At 40.2% G+C, this 18,128-nt stretch overlaps 2 protein-coding genes across 6 annotated transcripts in view; one reads left to right on the forward strand and one right to left on the reverse strand.

The window, feature by feature from the left end:
- Nucleotides 1–5,658, reverse strand: part of Arsk (arylsulfatase family member K) — a 30,466-nt gene extending 24,808 nt beyond the window's left edge. The window contains exons 1-2 of the mRNA XM_021626984.2: nt 5,429–5,658; nt 1,836–1,965 (exon numbers count right to left, since the gene is read on the reverse strand). Coding sequence (XP_021482659.1) covers nt 1,836–1,965; nt 5,429–5,554 — 256 coding nt within the window. The 5' untranslated portion in view covers nt 5,555–5,658. The remainder of the gene's footprint in view (nt 1–1,835; nt 1,966–5,428) is intronic.
- Nucleotides 1–18,128, forward strand: part of Skic3 (SKI3 subunit of superkiller complex) — a 112,435-nt gene that overhangs the window by 16,157 nt on the left and 78,150 nt on the right. For 3 of the 5 annotated variants that reach the window (XM_060383584.1, XM_060383582.1, XM_060383583.1), the window contains exons 3-5: nt 11,697–11,760; nt 13,407–13,539; nt 16,171–16,261. In XM_060383584.1, the coding sequence (XP_060239567.1) occupies nt 16,172–16,261 (90 nt within the window). In that variant the 5' untranslated portion in view covers nt 11,697–11,760; nt 13,407–13,539; nt 16,171. Of the gene's footprint in view, nt 1–5,767; nt 5,850–11,696; nt 11,761–13,406; nt 13,540–16,170; nt 16,262–18,128 lie in introns of those variants that run through there. The other 2 variants (XM_060383581.1, XM_060383585.1) reach the window with 2 other exon arrangements.

Here is an 18,128-nt window from a genome sequence, read left to right on the forward strand (position 1 = left end):
TATTCACTTTGTATCCCAACTGTAGCCCCCTCCTTCATCCCCTCCAAACCCCACCCTCCCTCCTTCTCCTCCCATGCCCCTCCCCCAGTCTACTGATAGAGGAGGTCTTCCTCCCCTTTCATCTGACCCTAGCCTATCAGGTCTCATCAGGATTGGCTGCATTGTCTTCCTCTGTGGACTTCACCAGGTTTTTCTAGGAAAAGGAAATAAGAAAGGATGCTCTGTGCTCCCTCTCATTTTCTAAAACTTTTAACAAGTGCTTCTTTTCCTTAATGATTTCTGTGTGCAGAAATGGTAGGCTGGATATGCCTTCTTTTCTCTGTGTGCATGTGCATATCTATAGTATCTTCCTTAACAGTTTCTGAGATAAGCTCTGTGTGTGTGTCTGTCTCTGCCTCTCTTTCTCTCTCTCTGTGTCTGTCTCAACCCCCCCCTCGCTCTCTCTGAACCTGCAGCTTCCTATTTGCCTTTACTGGCCAGTTATCAAGCCCCAGGGCTCTTTCTGTCTCTGCCTCCCCAGTGCTAGCATTAAATGCATGCACTGTTACATCAATTTACTAATTTTTTTTTTTTTTTAAATTCATGGGTGCTGGGTATGCAAACTCAGGTCTCATGCCCATGGGGCAAGCACTTTTATCATGTGAGCCATTTTGTATGCCTCTCTTTTCTTCTCTAACAAATACTTTCTGAGCGTGGTAGAGTATGAATCCCAGTAACCACAGTTCTGGTACACCCTCAGATGTTATCCAACCAACCTTTCTATTTTAGTTTTCTTCTGCAAATTGGGCTAATAACAGTAACCATGTATGAGGAATATCTATAAAACATTAGAAGATATTTACAATATCACCAAATACAGTGAGAATACGCTAATAATTTTTTATCAATATCATTCCTTGTCAAAATATGCTGCTTCTAGGAAAAATATCTTTGTGAAACCTTCAGAGTTCATGAACCACTTTCTCATTTATTATTCCAACTGACAACCATATTTGCTCTGTGGGACACAGCACATTTGGCATTCTGCATCTAAGGAAACTGGGCTACTTCCATTATGGAAGCTTCCATCGAGGCTTAGAATCGCCTCACCTTAGCTCAGGGCTCAACCTAGTCAACACAGTATAGAAACGAGCAAACACATTTTTACATGTGATCTCTATGGCTCTATTGGCTCATAGAGAAATAACTCTTCATGTTATCAGGGTTCCATGGCAGGTCATCACAGCCCACACAGACAGAGGCACAGGAAAACAACGTTTAGACAAGATTCCTAAAAGCAAATTTTCATTTTCAAAACTTAGGGCTATAGTCACTGACATGCTTGTCACTGGAACTGTGCCTATTTGTTAAATTATTACACTAAGGTGGGCTCCGAGATTTGGGATAGATGTAAATTGGGACAGAATAGAAAGAGATGAAGTATATAACCTGCAATAATTTGGAAAACTTAAGATAAACATGATTATGAGAAGTTGTGACTGGAAAGAATCTTCCAGAGAGTCTGCTGACTCCTCTAAACCCCCACAGAAAGACTTTCCCGGAAGTGGAACTCTCTGAAGTGTGAGTACCTCTCATCTGAGAAAATGAAACAGCAACACAGGGACTACACAGCTCCCAGGCAAGAGAAATCCCTACTTCATAAAAACAAGTTATAAATTCAAATGACCCCAACATTCACTATACACCTTAGAAACACCAGTTACCCTGAGGCATTTTTATTAGGTACTAAATGTGACTCTATGATAGGTTTTTGCAGATGATATTTTAAACATGAATGTGCTTTTAGGGATTAGACTCTTTCCACTAGCATTAGGCACCTTATGGCACATTCGTACCTGCACGTGACGGGCAGCAGATAGGAGAGTTTGTGTAGGCATTCAGGAAGGTGGTGCCATGTGCTTTCATGAAGTTAATGAAGGGAAGTTTTACCACCTGACTTCCTGGTTGAAACGTTAGTCTTCCATCCTGAAATAAAGAAATTCAACCACTGCTGATTACTCTGAGGATTGAACACAGGGCTTTGTACATGTGAGCTACATGCCAGATATGGCTATAAATTTTAGTAAATCCTAAGTGCACTTCTGAGCACTTATCATTCTGGGTCAAGGAGGATCAAAGGAAAAGTTTTAGGTTTCAAGCACTGTTCTAGTTCTTTTCTGTGGTTGTGACAAACATAACCATGGCCCAAAGCATCTTATAGATTTATTAGTTCCAGGTTACAGTTCATTGCTGAGAGAAGCTGGGACAGGAACCTAAGCAGGGTCTTAAAGAGCGGAAACTGTGAAGAGCACTGTGTGCTGGCCCAGCCTCCGGTTCACTCACTCACTCACTGTCTTAGGCTCAGGGCTTTACTGGAGCCCAGAACCTTCTAGACTGGCCATGGGATGATGCCCACAGTGCTCTGGACTCTACTGTGTCAGTGGATCATCACGACAGTCTCCCATAGGCCAGTGTGATCTAGTGATCTGGGCAGGTTCTCAGCTGAGCTTTCCCCCCCAGATAATTTTAGGCTATGTCATGTTGACAATTAAAGATAACTAGGAAAAGCATTATCCTAACCAAAGAGTCAAACAATGACTTATCTGCCGGGACAAAGCTCTCTCAGACCTATCTGCCTCATACATTCCTGTCCACTCTTCACCTCTGGAATCTCATCAAAATGAAAAGCAGTGTGGGTGCAGCAGCGGGGTGGGGCAGTGAGTGTGGAGAGGGGTGCCCATGTCCTTTATGGCCCAGGCAGAAGTACTGTTTATCTTTTCTTAAAAATGAAACAAAACAAACTCTATCCACATACAATTTACATACAACTTACATAGTTAAAATGAGCAACTCAAAGGTTTTTTATGTATTCAGAAAGTCATTTGAAACATTTTCGTCATTCCCAGAAGAACCCTCAGCCATCACCCTGGACTCATCCAAAACTGAGGCCTCTACTAATTTGCTTTCTGTCTCTACCTAGGTGTTTTCTTTGGACATTTCATATAAATGGAGTCATATAAATTGCAGTTTGTCATCATTTCTCTTACTGAGTATTCTAGGTTTGGCCACAGTGTAACAAACATGGGTTTCAGATTTCTTTTTTGCTTGCTGAATACTACTACCAAATTTCATGTATACATTTACTAGTGGGTGGATATTTAGGTTGCTTTTACTTTTCATCTTCTAGCGCAATACTGCTATTAAGAAGCATAATATTGCCATGTAAAACCATCTGTGTGGACGATGCTTTCATTTTTCTTGGACACACACAGGAACATATATACTTAAGAATAGAATTGCTGGATTGCATAGTAACTAGTTAATCGCTGCAAAATCTGTCAAATGCTTTTCCAGGTGGCTGCACCAGGCCACAGAGCATTGTCAACAGCAGTGTATGAGGTTCCAATTCCTCCATATTCTCACTGACTCTGGTGATTCTCTATGTGTGCGCGCATATATACATATGTATATATATATATATACATATATGCGCACACACATTATATATCTACTGAAGAAGTTGTAACTGAAAATAATGGGCTTATTGCAACACTTTCATACTTTGATCATATTTACTTCTATATTACCTCCTCCCTTTCCTTTGGTTCCCTTTATCTTCTCAAATAACCCAAATGCCCTTTTGATTCTGGCTATCTTTATGGGGATGAAGTGATTTGCTCTACATAGTGTCTCACTATGGTTTGCTCTACATTTCCCTAATGATTAACTTCTTCTCATGTGCTTATTGGCCATCTGTGTATATTCCATGAGGAAATCTCTTTTTCAAAATCTTGGCTCATTTTAAATTGCCTAATTCAAGGTTATAAAAATTCAGACTTCCATTTTTGTGAAGGAGTTATAGTCTTAGCTTTGACATTTAAGTCATTGATTCATTTTTAATTTTTACACACAGTGAAAGGCAAGACCCAACTTTTTTTTTTTTTTATAATGTGGAAATTTAATTTTTCCAGCACTACTTGTTTATAAGACTTTATTTCTGGACTCTTAAATCTAGTCTACTGATCTGAATGTTATCTTTCTGCTTGTAACACACTATTGTGATTATTGTAGCTTCATCCTAAGTTTTGAAACTGTAAATTCGTTTTATCAGTCTTCTTTTTCAAGTGTTCTCCTCAATTCGGAGTCCTTTCAGTTTCCATTTGAATTTAATTAAAATTTAAGATTATATATACACATGTAACTTCTTTAAAATATAAGAAGGTGTTATAGGATATTTGATCACATTGTGAACTCTAAGATTGTTCACTGGAAAAACCTGGTTTTAGTTATGGTGTAGCTCAGCCCTAGAACACACCTCTAATCCAAAAACTGTTTATTGTAAACAGGTGGGTGTGGTGTGGCTCAGTCCCAGCACACACATTTAATCTAAAAGCTTTCTGTAAACAGGGTTAAATAAAGTTAGCCTTAGGTCAAAATGCAAAGCAAGTAACCAGAGGACAGGAAGTGAACACAAGAAAAAAACCGTAGAGAGTGAGAGGAAGTCCAGAGGATGGCTAGATAGATGCACAAGAATTAGAAAGGAGGGACACTTAGTTTGAAGGATATTTAACAGTGTGGAGAAGGAGAAAAGGCTTTTTCCTTTGGGAGTCTGCTGAGTAGGAAGGTCAGCTGGGTGCTTTCTCGGCCTCTCCAAGGTAGTACTTTCACTCCAGTATCTGGCTCCTGAGTCTTTATTGGTAAAATCGAAAGTTTGGGTTTTTGTTTAAAAACAACAAGATTGTAGATTAAAGTTTAACAACTAATATTTAAATCAGCGCTAACACAATTATTAAATGTCTACATTAGTGGTTCTCAACCTTCCTAATGCTGCGACCCTTTAATACAGTTCCTCATGTTGTGGTGACCTCCCAACCATAAAAATTACTTTTGTGGCTACTTCATAACTATAATTTTGCTACTGTTATGAATTGTAATGTAAAAATCTGATATTCCCAATGGTCTTGGGTGAGCCCTTGTAGGAGTGTCATTCCAAGCCTTCGGAGGGAGGGGTCGCAACACACTGTTGAGAACCACTGCTGTAGATAATAACGTTAAGTTTCCTTCCTCTCTCACCCAGACCTTAATTCTTGCAAACGTAGGTAACTGACATGTGGTTCTGGAAAACGAGTACACTTCTATGGAAGTGAACGATGCGTTTCCCTTCATAACTGAATTGATCTAGGATATAGGCTAAACATTAATTAACAATGGCAAAAGGCTTGAGTGGACCGAGTCTAGCATTGAAAGGTAAAAATGTGTGCCCGTGGCGCTCGGCCGTACTCTCTACTGGAGAGGTTGAGGCAGAAGGATCGCTGCAGCCAGAGTTCGAGACCGCCTTCTTTCTACTAATTTACATGTTTGCAAACGTATGCCGGTACGCGCGTACAGGACCCCCCAACCCACGACGCGCTCTCTCCGACGTCGGTGCCCAGGTCCTCAAGGTACTTACGAAGGAGTCACTGGCGACGAGCACTACGTTGGGCACCTGCAGCCCCTGCGCCTGTGTTCCGGGGGCCGGCGCTGCGAGCGCGGACGCTGCGACCACCGACACCCACATCAGCAGCGTCGCGGGCATGGTCGTTCAGAAGCGGCGGCCAAGTCCGTACTGCGCAGGGACGGGACCCTCAACTAGGAGTTTGGGTTCTAATTATAAAAGTAATGGTGGTGGGCACGGCGAAACTACAGCTCCCAGCAGGCTCTGAGCAGGCGCATGCGCAAGGGAGGACTCGCGCTCTCAGCCCATGTAAAGACCATTGTAATCAAACTTCGAGTTAAAGATAGCTCAGTCAGTTCCCCTTACCCAAGAGCTGGCTGGAGAAATGCGCATGCGCTCTCCAGACTTGTACTCTGTGGCAGTCCCGTAAGACCAGGTGGGTTCTGATTGCTTTCGGTTTTGGCAGAAGTTGAAATCTAAAGGCAGGTGAAGTGGTATTTAGGGGGAGAAAGGACTGGGCATGGCGGGTGATGTTGGGGATGGTCTCCCTTTCGCGCAGCACGGCGTGGGTGAATGTTCGCTGACAGAGTGAACTTGGCGGTGATGAGGTGGGAGTGCTGTCACTTAAGTTCGATGCGACTGTGCCCCAGTGGGTGTTTAAGGCCGGGTCACCTCAGGAGTGGTCTGGACAGTGGTTTGGATCTCTGCGGCGCTCCCGAACCCGAGTCGCACAGCCTGCCTTATCGTCTTGCCTCTTTTTGCCGGGGCAGTGAGGATTGTGCTTGTATGCGGTGAAGAGCCGGGCCTAGGACGTTTTAGGTTCCAGATACGGAAAAGCTTGCTGCTCTTTGCTCGTAGAGTCGCAAAAGGGGGAAAAGGGCCTAAGGAACCGGTTCTAAAAGGAAGAAATGTGGGCTGTAAGTGTGCGGTTAACTGACATAGGCTGAGAGTAACACTGTTGGGTGCAGAATAATCAGCTGTTCCCTTTTTGATTGCGAGATTCCTTTGGAGAATTCTCGCAGAAGCATGTTTCTATCTCAAAGTCAGATTCTTCACTGATAGTTTCAGGTACATCAAACCGGTTGTTTTGATTTTCTGGCAGTAAAAGGAGGAGTTGTGCTGTTTATTTAAAAGCTCAATCCTCCTGTGTGGCAGCGTTTGATACAGGATAATTATAATAAAGGAAATATCTTACGTATCTAATATATTAGTGGTATGTGCTTCGTGTTCTGTTGAGCTACTGTGTATTTACTGTGTAACATGCTTTTATGTGAAATACACTGTTTCGTCTCTATTAGTGAAACAGAGACGTTAATGCAGCATCTCCCTGCAGATTTGTATGGATTTGCAAAAACATACTCTTTGTCCCTGCGGAGTTCACACTCGCAGGTAGGACACCCAGCACACGTAAAGTAACAGTACAGTAAGGAAGCTCATCCAAGTGGATTGCCTCCTCAATAGGACGCACTCCCCAAGATTGTGCTGATTTGGACTGTAGACCATGCTTACAGCAAGAGTATCAGCTGGCATTTAGTTTTATAAAATTTATGTTTGGCCTGCTTTTTAGGCATAGTGATGGTTTTTTGAACACTGATCATTCTTGGCGACTTTGTTTCTGCAGACCCTTATTCTGACCACAGGCGCACATCTTTTTCTGCCCTTGTAGTGTGAGAGAAGCTGCTGCAGTGGGTTGATGTAGCATAGGTATTTTAGCGACCCAGAGACAGTGTGCTGCTAGAATCTAAGAGGCTTCTGCTCCGTGATGTTCAGTAGGTCCTATAATGTTCCTCCTGTAATGTTCCAGCATTGGAGAAGCTTGTTCTGCATTTGTGTGGGTTTAAGTATTTAAAGTTCTGAGTTGAGCTGAAGTCAGTCTTTACTTTTAAGCTCTCATTTATTCATTGCTCTTTGCTATTACAAGGATAAAGTGTCTTCCCACTTCCTCTCCTCTAGCAGTCTTTCTCCAGTCCTTCTGCTTGCTGTCACTTTACTTCCGGTTTCTTCATTGTTGTAGTGACTGCCTTCTAAGCACAGAATGCTTTTGTTAATCACCAAGTTCCTCTTGGAGCAAGGGAGCTTTGATGTGTGCATGTGTTCCTGTAGTTAGGTAACATTCAGGATAGGGACTGTGGTTTAGTTTGCAAAAGCTGATATAACAAAATATCACAACAGACATTTATTTTCTTATAATTCTGAACTTCAGAAGTCCAGATTTTGCCAGGTGTGGTGTCTTTTGAGGACATTGTTGCTGTCTGGTAGATGGTCACTTTCTCAGCATGTCTGCACCTGCTGTGTCAGTGCATGTGCATGTTCTTTTAAGGGTGACAGATTGGATTAGGGCCTTCTTATGTAATCTCACTTAGCCTTCATTACTTTGTGCTTTGCTGATATTGTGTCCTGAAGTACTGGATATATGCTTGGATATATGGATTTTGGAGCATTATGTGTCTTCCTGTGGCAACGTGAACAAACATGTATTCACTCCAGAGAGGACACCGGTGATAGAGCGGAATAACTCCACCATAGTTCATCTTGCTGAACTAGTGAGCTTATTGAGTTTGCAGAGCATGGGTGTGGGGTTACTTACAGTAATGGTGACTCAAGGTAGGTGCATCACTGAAAAACCCATTGCAATGTGGGTGATGATTCGTGAAGGCTGTGTTCTTGAAACTTCCTGTACAACCTGTTAATAGTTCAGCCACTTGGAGAGTATCCTGCACCACATTACTGCACACTTGCTGTTACAGTTATTTTACCCTGGGGGCGGAGCCTGGTTAATCATGTAAGGTTCAGATGGTTTCTGAGATTTGTGAGATGTTTATTTCTTGAGCCTTACAATCTTTGTTTATTTTTTGAGTCTAAAGGAGTATCTCTCCAAAATGGTATGTTTTAATTTGGAAGAAATTACTATATAACAGAGGGATGCAATTATTTCCACAAGAGCTTCAGATCTATCTGTCTGTCTATCGTGTTTACATCATCAGCTAATGATTTCCATGTTAGGGACAGGTTGCTTCAGTAAAAATACTCTGCTCTTTAGAAGTTGGAGAGGTCTTGGGTTGAATAGTCTGGGTCTATCTTATGGTCCACTGCAGGTCTTTAAATATCCAAAGTAATAACAGAATTTCCCAAAACCTTTCAGTCACCTTTGGGAAACACACAGATATACATACTTGTAAAAGTCTAATAAGACTAGAAAAGGTTTTAAAAATATGAATAATAGTTGAATGAAAAAATTCCACAAGAACCCAAAAGGAGTAATATTCTAAGTTGTGTTCTGGAGCATGCTAGTGTTTTCAAAAGTCAGCTGGCTTTCCGAGAGGTGAGTGTTCTGGGATGGTAGATGTTCAGAGTTGCTGCATTCAGCTGTGTTGGGGTATTCGGATTCCCAGAGGAAATGCCAGTGTATATTGTGACTGAAGACTGAGATCTGTATGGTAGACACAAATTTCCAGCACCAGGGAGCAATGCCTTTAAGCATGTTCCTTGGAATATATTTTTGGAGATGCTGGTAGAGGGCATGCATAGATGCTACAGAATCAGATTGGTGTGAATTTGGTATGGTGGAGGTTGTGTGCTTGGCACTTCAACTCGGTCTTGAATTATGAGTAACGTGAAAATAGAAGTCAGAATAAGCTGGCTGAGTGGTTGGGAGAAGCAATTATACACAGTTAGAAAATGAAGGAGTGTCCAAAAGAGTGACGCGAGTGAGTGTTGGTACATGCCTTTCAGTGATCTAGACTTTGGAAGCTGGATCATCAGTCATGTGTTGCATGTTTTTACTCAACAAGATTATGTTAGAGTTACTATTGCTGTGGTGACCAAAGCAACTTGCGAAGGAAAAGGTTTATTTGGCTCCTACTTCCACATCACAGTTCATCATCAGAGGAAGTTAGGACGAGAACTCAAACAGGACAGAGACCTGGAGGCAGGAGCTGATGTAGAGGTTGTGAAGGTTGCTGCTCCCTGCCATGCTCTTCATGCCTTACTCAGGCTGCTTTCTTATAGAACCCAGGCCCATCAGCCCAGGTATAGTCCCATTCACGATGGATTGGGCCTCCCCCATCAGCCACTAAAAATGAACACAGGCTTGTCTGCAGCCCAGTTTTATGGAGGCATTTGAGGCTCCCTCCTCTCAGATGACTTCAGCTTGTGTCAAGGTGACGTAAGACTATCCAACACAGATTGGTTATATAAGGGGCTTCAAACAATATGACTTTCTCTTGCTTTTGAGAAAGAGCACACATCTCTATAGAACAATTAAAAATTCTGTTATGTTGTTCCCAGGCCTGACCAGGAATGAATAGTTGGTTAGGTTTCTAGTAGTAGGAAAGAATTTTTCTGTTGAGCAGATCTTACATCAATTAGACAGCTGTTGGCTAGCACTCAAATATTAGTGCCACTATTGCTTGTACCTTTGGGAATCTTTTGCTGTTCTGGTCATTGTGTGTATGGCAGATGTCATAGCTGGGTAGGATTATTTATTACTTCTTCTTGTCAATTACATGGTACCTTCCAGCACCATGAAAGCTAGTCCCCAAGGGGAGAGTTTTAGGTCAGATCCAGCTTGCTTCCTCTGTCTTCTGTGTCTGAAGTGTTTTCATCAATAGGGACTAACTCTCAATTCTGCTCTCACAGACACATAATGGTTTAGGGAAAACAAAGACTTAAAATTTTCCTACCATTATTACTTAGCATCTATGAATCATATTAATACATCTTCAGATTAAGTTGTCTTAGAATGTTTGATTTAAAAAATTGCTGTTTGGCTTGTTGATTTGGGTTTCATAAAAGCATAAATCATAGAGGTGGCCACCCACAGTGGACTGGGCACCCACACCAGTCACTAAGTAAGGAAATGCTCTACAGGTTTGCCAAAAGCCCAGTCTTATGGAGGCATTTTCTCAAGTGGGGTTTCCTTCTCTGAGACAACTCTAACCTATGTCAAGTTGATATAAATTAGCACTGACCCTGTGCCTGGGTCCCTGGAGGCTGGAAAATGAATTGAGCTCTCATTCTTTTGGGGTAATCACATTTGTATGCTTTGATTTGCAAAACTTTTTTTTCTTAAGTATTTTTAGTTTCCCCATATTATAAATGAAGAAATAGCCATCTAGAGAGATCAAGTCCATTACTTGGGGTCACATAATAAATAATATTAGCTGCATTTGCCCTGAAAAGGAAATTTTGTATCACTGTCATGAATGGGACTACAGTATAATAATGATAGAAGATAGAATTATGTAAGAATTAGTGATTTTGAGTATGCGTCCTTAAATGGTGCATCTATACCATCCCTTCCCAGCTCTAGAGGAGCGTTGTGGGGAGAGTGTGGAAAGAATGTAAGAACTCGGGGGGGGGGAGTGCTGTGAAATACTTTTTTCTGGATATGGCACACACATATACTCATGAAATCACAGAAACCGTGGCTACCTGCATAAGCCTTACCATAAGGCCAGGCCCATCATCATTTTCTTGTGGATAAGGATCCCTCTTGAGGAGCCATTGGCAATTAATGGTTACTAGGAGAAGGAGAATTATTTTCTTCAGTGATGTAACCACTGTTAAGTTGCCCATGATCCAGTAAATAACTTGCATTCATGTTCATGGGAGTAACCCTAGTTAAACTCAGTGACTCACTTGGAAAAAAAAAAAAAACAGGGAAAAAAAAAGAAAGGAAAGAAAAATCAGAGATTGAATTTTGGTTTGAGATGAAGACAGGATTTCAAAGTTTCTAAAATAGCTCTAATTGTCACTTTTGCATATGGGAAGGGGTGTTCTCAGCATTGACAATTCTAAAATCAAAATAGTGATTTTGAAACTTCTGAAAGTTTTTGAAGATATTCTGTATCTTGCCATATCAAATATCCAGCCAAGATTCAATTCTCTGTTTAGGAATAAACATTCATTTCACTATTATGTAAATTTCCTTTGTTCTTTAACAAATTATGTGTATACCAAAGAATTGTTTTAAAGTAAATTTTTTTATGATTTACTGTCATAAGCATTTGATTGTATACCTTCGTTTATATGCCTGTGTTCTCAGGCTTGTGACATTTTACAGGTGAAAAGCAGTCATGATTGAAATAGTATAAGTCCTGGTTTACACCAGCTCAGAAATTTAGAGATGAAGATCAGTAGCTCTATAGAAAGATGAAAGATCAAAAGTCAATGAGAATTATTTCTCATGCTTTAAATTTGATCATGGTGAACTGATTTTTAAAAATGTAGAAGGTTTGGGTGTTATAAGTCACTGTCTTATGCTTGTCTTTACCTAATGTAGGTGAAAAATGGGTAAGGAACAGCTTGACATTCAGTTCAGGAAGAAGATGCAGGCATGGTAAGAGGTGAGTGCCATGCTCACTCACGAGCCGTCAGTCTCTCTCGACTTAATGATGCCTTCTAGGTCCTTCTGTAGAGGGACTAATGATAGATTTCTTTTTGTATCATACTACAGATCAAAACAAATACCTTTAGACTTTTGTTACTTGATTATTGTTACTGTTTTTCCCATTTTATAACTTTCTTTGTCATGACTATTTCTGGTTTTTACTATTGTTATTTTTTATTTTATGGAATCTTTGAATGTGCATCCTGAATATTCTTTAAAGTTCTTTTAGCTTTAGTTGGAGTAGTTATATCAATTCATTTATCCATAGTTGATAACTTTGAGGGTTAGTATTACTTTTTGTTGTGGCTTATTTTCTAACTCTGAAATATAGTTATTGCTGCTTTTAGAGCTTAATTTGAATAAAAATCTTTTAAGTTGGTAGTAGGAAATTTTTCATTGAATAAAAGTATGCAAAATGTATGCATTTTCTTTTGATAATTAGTTAATGTATTTAGCATCTTTTAGTATGCTAAATTTTAACTTGGGAGGAAGGACAAGTGATAGGAAAATATTAGAGTTGTACAATAATATTGCAGCCTTTCAAAGGCGTTATAGTCTTAGAAGTGCCTAGAATTGAAGAAAATATCCTAAAATGAGCATAGGGATAGATGGGATAATTTTGGACATTGAATTTTTCATGAAAGAAAAAGTTTTGTATGCTACTTAGTTGATGGTCAACTTTTCAGTGTTTATTTAAAAAAAAATAGAAAAGGTTAATGGCCTCTTCCTCTCCTATTTAAAGAAAGTTCCATGTGGAAACACATAGATATGGAAGGTACTGAGTGCAGCAGCTGTTACCAACAGAAAGTGCAGTTGTTTCTAGTGGGCATTAAAAGTGGCTTACACAGTCTCTAAAGCTTTCCTGCTGTCCTTAATCTAAGCTTGCCCACCTGGCTCAAGATCTGTAAGCTCAGGCAGCTCTGTTCTACTTTCCCCAGTTTGCTTCTGATATTGGGTGCATCTACTCTGGTCTGTTCAATGTGATTTTCTCCTTCTGTCTTTCTTGCTTCCCCTCTTGCTCTCCTCTTCCTGTTCTCTCCTTTCTCTTTATACAATGTCTTGACTGCAGTGATTTCCTTTCTTCTCCACATTGTTGTGCTCAGGCTTCTAGTGGGTTATTACTTTACACAGCACGCCTTCTCTAAATTGCTTTGCCTTTTAATTTTAGCACTTGGTTCTCTAGTGGTTCATGTGAAGCCTTAGATGTTTCTCCTCAGTTAGAGTGTATTCTTCAGGGCAGCAGGGCCTTTTTGTATTTTATCTCACGTTGATGCGCTTGGAGCCCACACGGAGATAGTCGTTTCTTCCTCGTGTGTGCGCCCACCCCAGGTCGTCTTTATTTTGTTTCTTTCTTTTTTTTTTTTTTTGATATTTCTTTTAGTTTGGATTTCTTTTTTTTTCTTTTTTTTTTTCAATGCACTTTATTCAGGAACCTTGAACAATCATCTGACCCTGGGGAAAGCCAGCCCACAGCTTAAATAGCCTCTGGGTAGCCAACCCAGGCGTGCCACGTGGGCAATGCAGATTGTTTCTTTTTTAATTTGGCTGTCGCTATTTGTCTAGGTCAGCTATCCTCGATGACCTCTTCTTTTTGCTCTGCAGGTTACCTTGCAGAAGGAACGTGGCTTGAGAAACTTGATGTGAAATCCACGCTGTTAACCCTGCCATCAAGATTTGCAGACTGAAAGCATTTCTTCTCTAGTTCACCTCGAAGTCAATATCAAGATACTTTCAGGTAAGGTAGTCGTTCAAAGATGGCAGAATGTGAGGTGCAGTTTGAAATTAATTATTGTAGCAAGATACTAAATTATATTTGGGAAATCTGAATCATCACACATAAATTGACTTTATAGTGTCTTAATTTGTATATTATTTTGAGTGCTAGCTTTCTTTAAGTTAAAGCAAGCTTATCTTCAAATCTCTAACTTTGTAGATTTCTTTTTTCTGTTTCGTACTTGTGCATTTCAGCTTGTCTGGAGTGTGCTGGTGGTATTCTGTGGTGTGCTGTGTTAGGAGACTGTTAGTGTACCGCGGTAGCGCACTGCTTTACTGCAGCGTGTTAGGGTTCTGCGGTAACGCAGTACATTAGTGCAGAGTGTTAGTGTGCTGCTGTAATGCATTAAATTAGTGCACTGTGTTAGTGAATGTTGTTAGCATACGCGTGAATAGATTGTGTTAGTGTAAAATGTTCCTGTACTGCTTGTATGCAGTGTTAGTGTCTGTGTGAGCAGTTTTCCTTTACAGTGTATCAGTGTACTGTGTTTGTGTGTATAGTTTACCGCCTTAGTGCACTGCATGAGTGTGTTGTGTAGTGTGCTGTGTTAGTGTACAGCATTAGTATATTTCGTTAATGCACTGTATCAGTGCACTGCATGAGAGTGCTGTGTTAACATGTTGCCTTTACAATGTTAGTGCGCTGTGTTAGGCTGTAGTATTTACAGAACGTGTCAGTGTGCAGTATTTGTGTACTGTGCTAGTGGAGCATGTTAATATACTGTGTTCATTACCGCGTTAATGGACCGTCCGTGCACTCTGCTTGTGTAATATGTTAGCACGCTTGCTGTGAGAGAGTGTTTACTGAGTTCATTAACTGTATTTGAATACGATGGTAGTGTATGGTAGTGTATGGCTGTGATGGCGGCTCAGTTTGTTTCCCTGAATATCTGAAGTCTGTAGAAATAGGTTGAGTCTGCAGAAAATACAAATGTTTCTCTTTTAAGAATTGTATTGTGGAAAAAAAAAGAATTGTGATTGCATTTGGTTTGGGTAAGTTGGTAACTTGTAAAATATTAACATGGGCTGCTTTATTTAAAATCAAATTAATGTACTTTAATATTAATATTAATGTACTTTAATATTAAATAAAATAAATTGCCTCTAAAGTAAAATCTTTAAAATTTCTAAACTGAAATTTAAAAAATTTAAATTAGTGTAAAAAAGTGTTAGGTTTCATTTATGGGAAGTTGGCCTTGAACTTGCTATGTGGCAGAGGATGGCCTTAAACTTCTGATTATCCTGCTTCCAACTCCCTAGTGCTGGGATTACAGGAATATGCTGCCACACTTGGACATATGTAGTATCTCTTCATGGCTGAAAGAAGTTACAGTTCTTGCAAAGTCACCACTCTTGTATTCATATGCAAACATTTATACTTACTTTTCAGTAGAAAAAGTAATATGGTAATCCTCACTATGAATACAGTTCGCATCTTGATGATACGTTACAGAATCTACTATTAGAATAACTTTCTTAGCCTTTAAAAATTTCTTCCATCTTAGTTACTAAAGCTATTTATGTTTTTCTCTGTCTTGAGCTTATTCTTTGCAGCTGGTCTTTGCTGCCTTGTGGGTTCTTCTTCTTCCAGCCATATTTCATTCCTCCACCTCTGGCTTTACCTCCTACCCCTAGATAGGAGAGAAAGGATAGAGAGGAGAGAAGATAGAGATCCCCAACTCTAATTTCTTTCCTTTTATTTCTTCTTTGAGTATGACTATTAACAAACCACAGCCAATCTCTCTGAATGACCAAAAAACACCCATATCACCTGTCAGGGCTTTACCATTTATACACCTTCTGAAAAGTTTCCAGAGTTCCAAATGTCACACAATCATAGAAACTGTCTGCAGCTGGCCAAACCACGCCCTGCTAGAGCACGAGGCAAACCATAGTCAGCTGCTGCAAGGAAGTCCCAAATCCCCACATGGGATTAAAATGAAGACTTTCTTGTGTGTGTGTGTGTGTGTGTGTGTGTGTGTGTGTGTTTTGTTTTTTTTTTTTTGTTTTTTTTTTTTAAAGAAACCGAAATTCCAGAATTGTCACTAGAGATCTTGCTTTTAAAATTGGATTGGGATTACTATATATTGTAGGTCCTTGTTCATAAGATCATTTGTATTTTACTAAAAGTGTAGAGTATAATTCTGATACAGGTGCATTTCAACACATATTTATTGGTCACCATCATTTGTCATTTGTCCTAGAGATGGAACAACAAAACATGCAAAATCTTATTCATACAGAACTGCAATTCTGTTGTGGTTAACATGCATATAATAGACTAAAGACATAGATGTGTTACGCATTATGAATTAAAAAAGCAAGGGAGAGTATAAGGAAATATGGGTGGCTTTAGGTAGGAGATGGAAGGATTAAAATCTTAAGTAGCTTGTCCAGGGAGGGGCCCATTGAGAGGAGACATTTGAGTAGAAATCTGAAGAATTGAGGGAATGAACTGTGTGTATGGTAGGAGGGAAAGCATATTCCAGAGAGAAGGAATCAGATGTCTCTCTTTCAGATGGTTAAGCCTATTGGGACTCTTATCATTAGGGAGGTATTATTGTAGGCTCACTGTGGCTTTTTGTCTTGATAGAATGTCTAGCAAAGAAGTGAAGACTGCTCTAAAAAGTGCAAGAGATGCCATCAGAAACAAAGAATATAAAGAAGCTTTGAAACATTGCAAGGTAAAGCATATCGTTTCATTGGCAGTTAAATGCACTACCAATTCATGGGTTATTTTAAGATATAATCATTTATTGTCTAATTCAGTCAAGTGGTAGAATTTGTATAGCAGTTGGACTCCTCTCTCCTTATTAGTGGCTTCTATTGCTGCACTTAATTTTCTTTATTGCTAAAGATACTTCTCAAAGCCAGAAGTATCATAAGCACCTTGCATTGCAAAATACCACTGTACTTTAGCGTTATTATTATTATTATTATCTTTGTATTACATTAAAAATGTCTCTGTTGTGTGTGTTGTGCTTGTAAAGGTCAGAGGACAAATTGTATTAATCAGTTCTCACCTTTAACACTGTGGGTCCTGGGGCTTGAACTCCAGTCGTTAGATTTAGTAGCAGGAACTTAACCACTGGGCTACCTTGCCTACCCAGCATTTTTTATTATTTTAAGGTAAGTTGACATTCTGCTTTCTGTCTGACCAGTGAGTAGAAGAATCAAGATTCTAAAGCTTCCTCGCGTGTTGATGGGAATGTTCCAGTTAAAGAGATAAATTGAATATACTAGAGAGACAGAGGTGGTAGAGGTGAAGTCTTTAGGGAGGCGACAGGGTGTGGTCCAGATCATTAGAGAGGCCTTCAGTTCATCTCTTTTAGCAGGAGAAAAGTTAGGTTCAGATCCATACAGGATTCTATTTGTTGATTTGGCTGTGTGTTTGGGGGGGAAAGAACATTTTTCTCTGGTGGCTTCTGTTTTTGGTGACATATGTATTGAGTTGCACTAAGGATATCTGAGACAAAAGCATGTTTCAAGCAGTTACTCATGGTGGGAAAAATTGTGAATAGGAATTAGAAGCAAACATTGCTCTAGTAAGTGCCCGTTTGAAGTTCTGTTATTAAGGTGAAATCTGTCAGTTATGGATGGTAGAATGAGGAAGGAAGAGAGTCAAGAATATGTGACAGAGTAGGTATGACAGTTATGGATCAACAGAGAGATGAAACCAAAGGGGCAGGAAGGACGGGGCTTAAAAAGTCAGAGTCCAGAGGCCTACAGTTGTTATAGTAAGACCATTACAGAAATTGAATTCAGTGGGTAGGCGCATCAGTTAATGGCCTCCGAGGCACCAGAACATACTGGGAAAAAGATCAAAGTACTTCCTCTCGGAGTAGTTTAGCCTGGAGCAAACCCAGTGTTGAGTTCCTGCTTCCCTCCCTGTGTCTTCCGTCTGTGTGCAGTTTATGGCTCTGGGCCTGTGTGATCTGGTGCATGTGAGTCTTTGCCTGTGCCTGCCTGAGTGCTGTCTCGTGAGTTTGTCTCTTGCAAAGGGCTTTTTCCCACTCTTTTATTGATGAGCATAGAAAGCATCACAGAGGGAAGGAATGGGTGACACTTTACAGAAGTCTTTAACAGTTTTGTAAGAGACTGAACTCTACTGGTCTGGAAGCACTGAGGAAAGCAAGCATAGCAGTGAAACCTCAACAGACTTATTAACTTATATCCATGTTGCTGACCTGGTTGCTGTTTTCAGTGAATGATTGTCATAGCACACATATTGACACACATGCATTTCTCTCTGGATCAGCGGCATGAAAGAATATGCAATTTAAGAACAAACCTGTGTATTACAGGTTGTTTCTTCCATTGAACTCTTAAAGGCAGGATAAACAAACTGGCTGAATACACGGCAGGATGGCAGTCTTAAGTGGTCGCAAAATTTATTATTTATTTGTCTGTGAGTTCAGGGACAGTGCCAGCCGCTCTGAATGTCAGAGATATGTTCATAAAAGTGTGTTGCTGATCAAGACTAGCAGGCATATGCAGCCCTGACACAAGGTACAGACTGTCCAAGTGGAGGATGGAGAATATGTGCAGTGA

This window comes from Meriones unguiculatus, chromosome 5 (assembly GCF_030254825.1).
Source record: "Meriones unguiculatus strain TT.TT164.6M chromosome 5, Bangor_MerUng_6.1, whole genome shotgun sequence".
Taxonomy (NCBI): Eukaryota; Metazoa; Chordata; class Mammalia; order Rodentia; family Muridae; genus Meriones; species Meriones unguiculatus.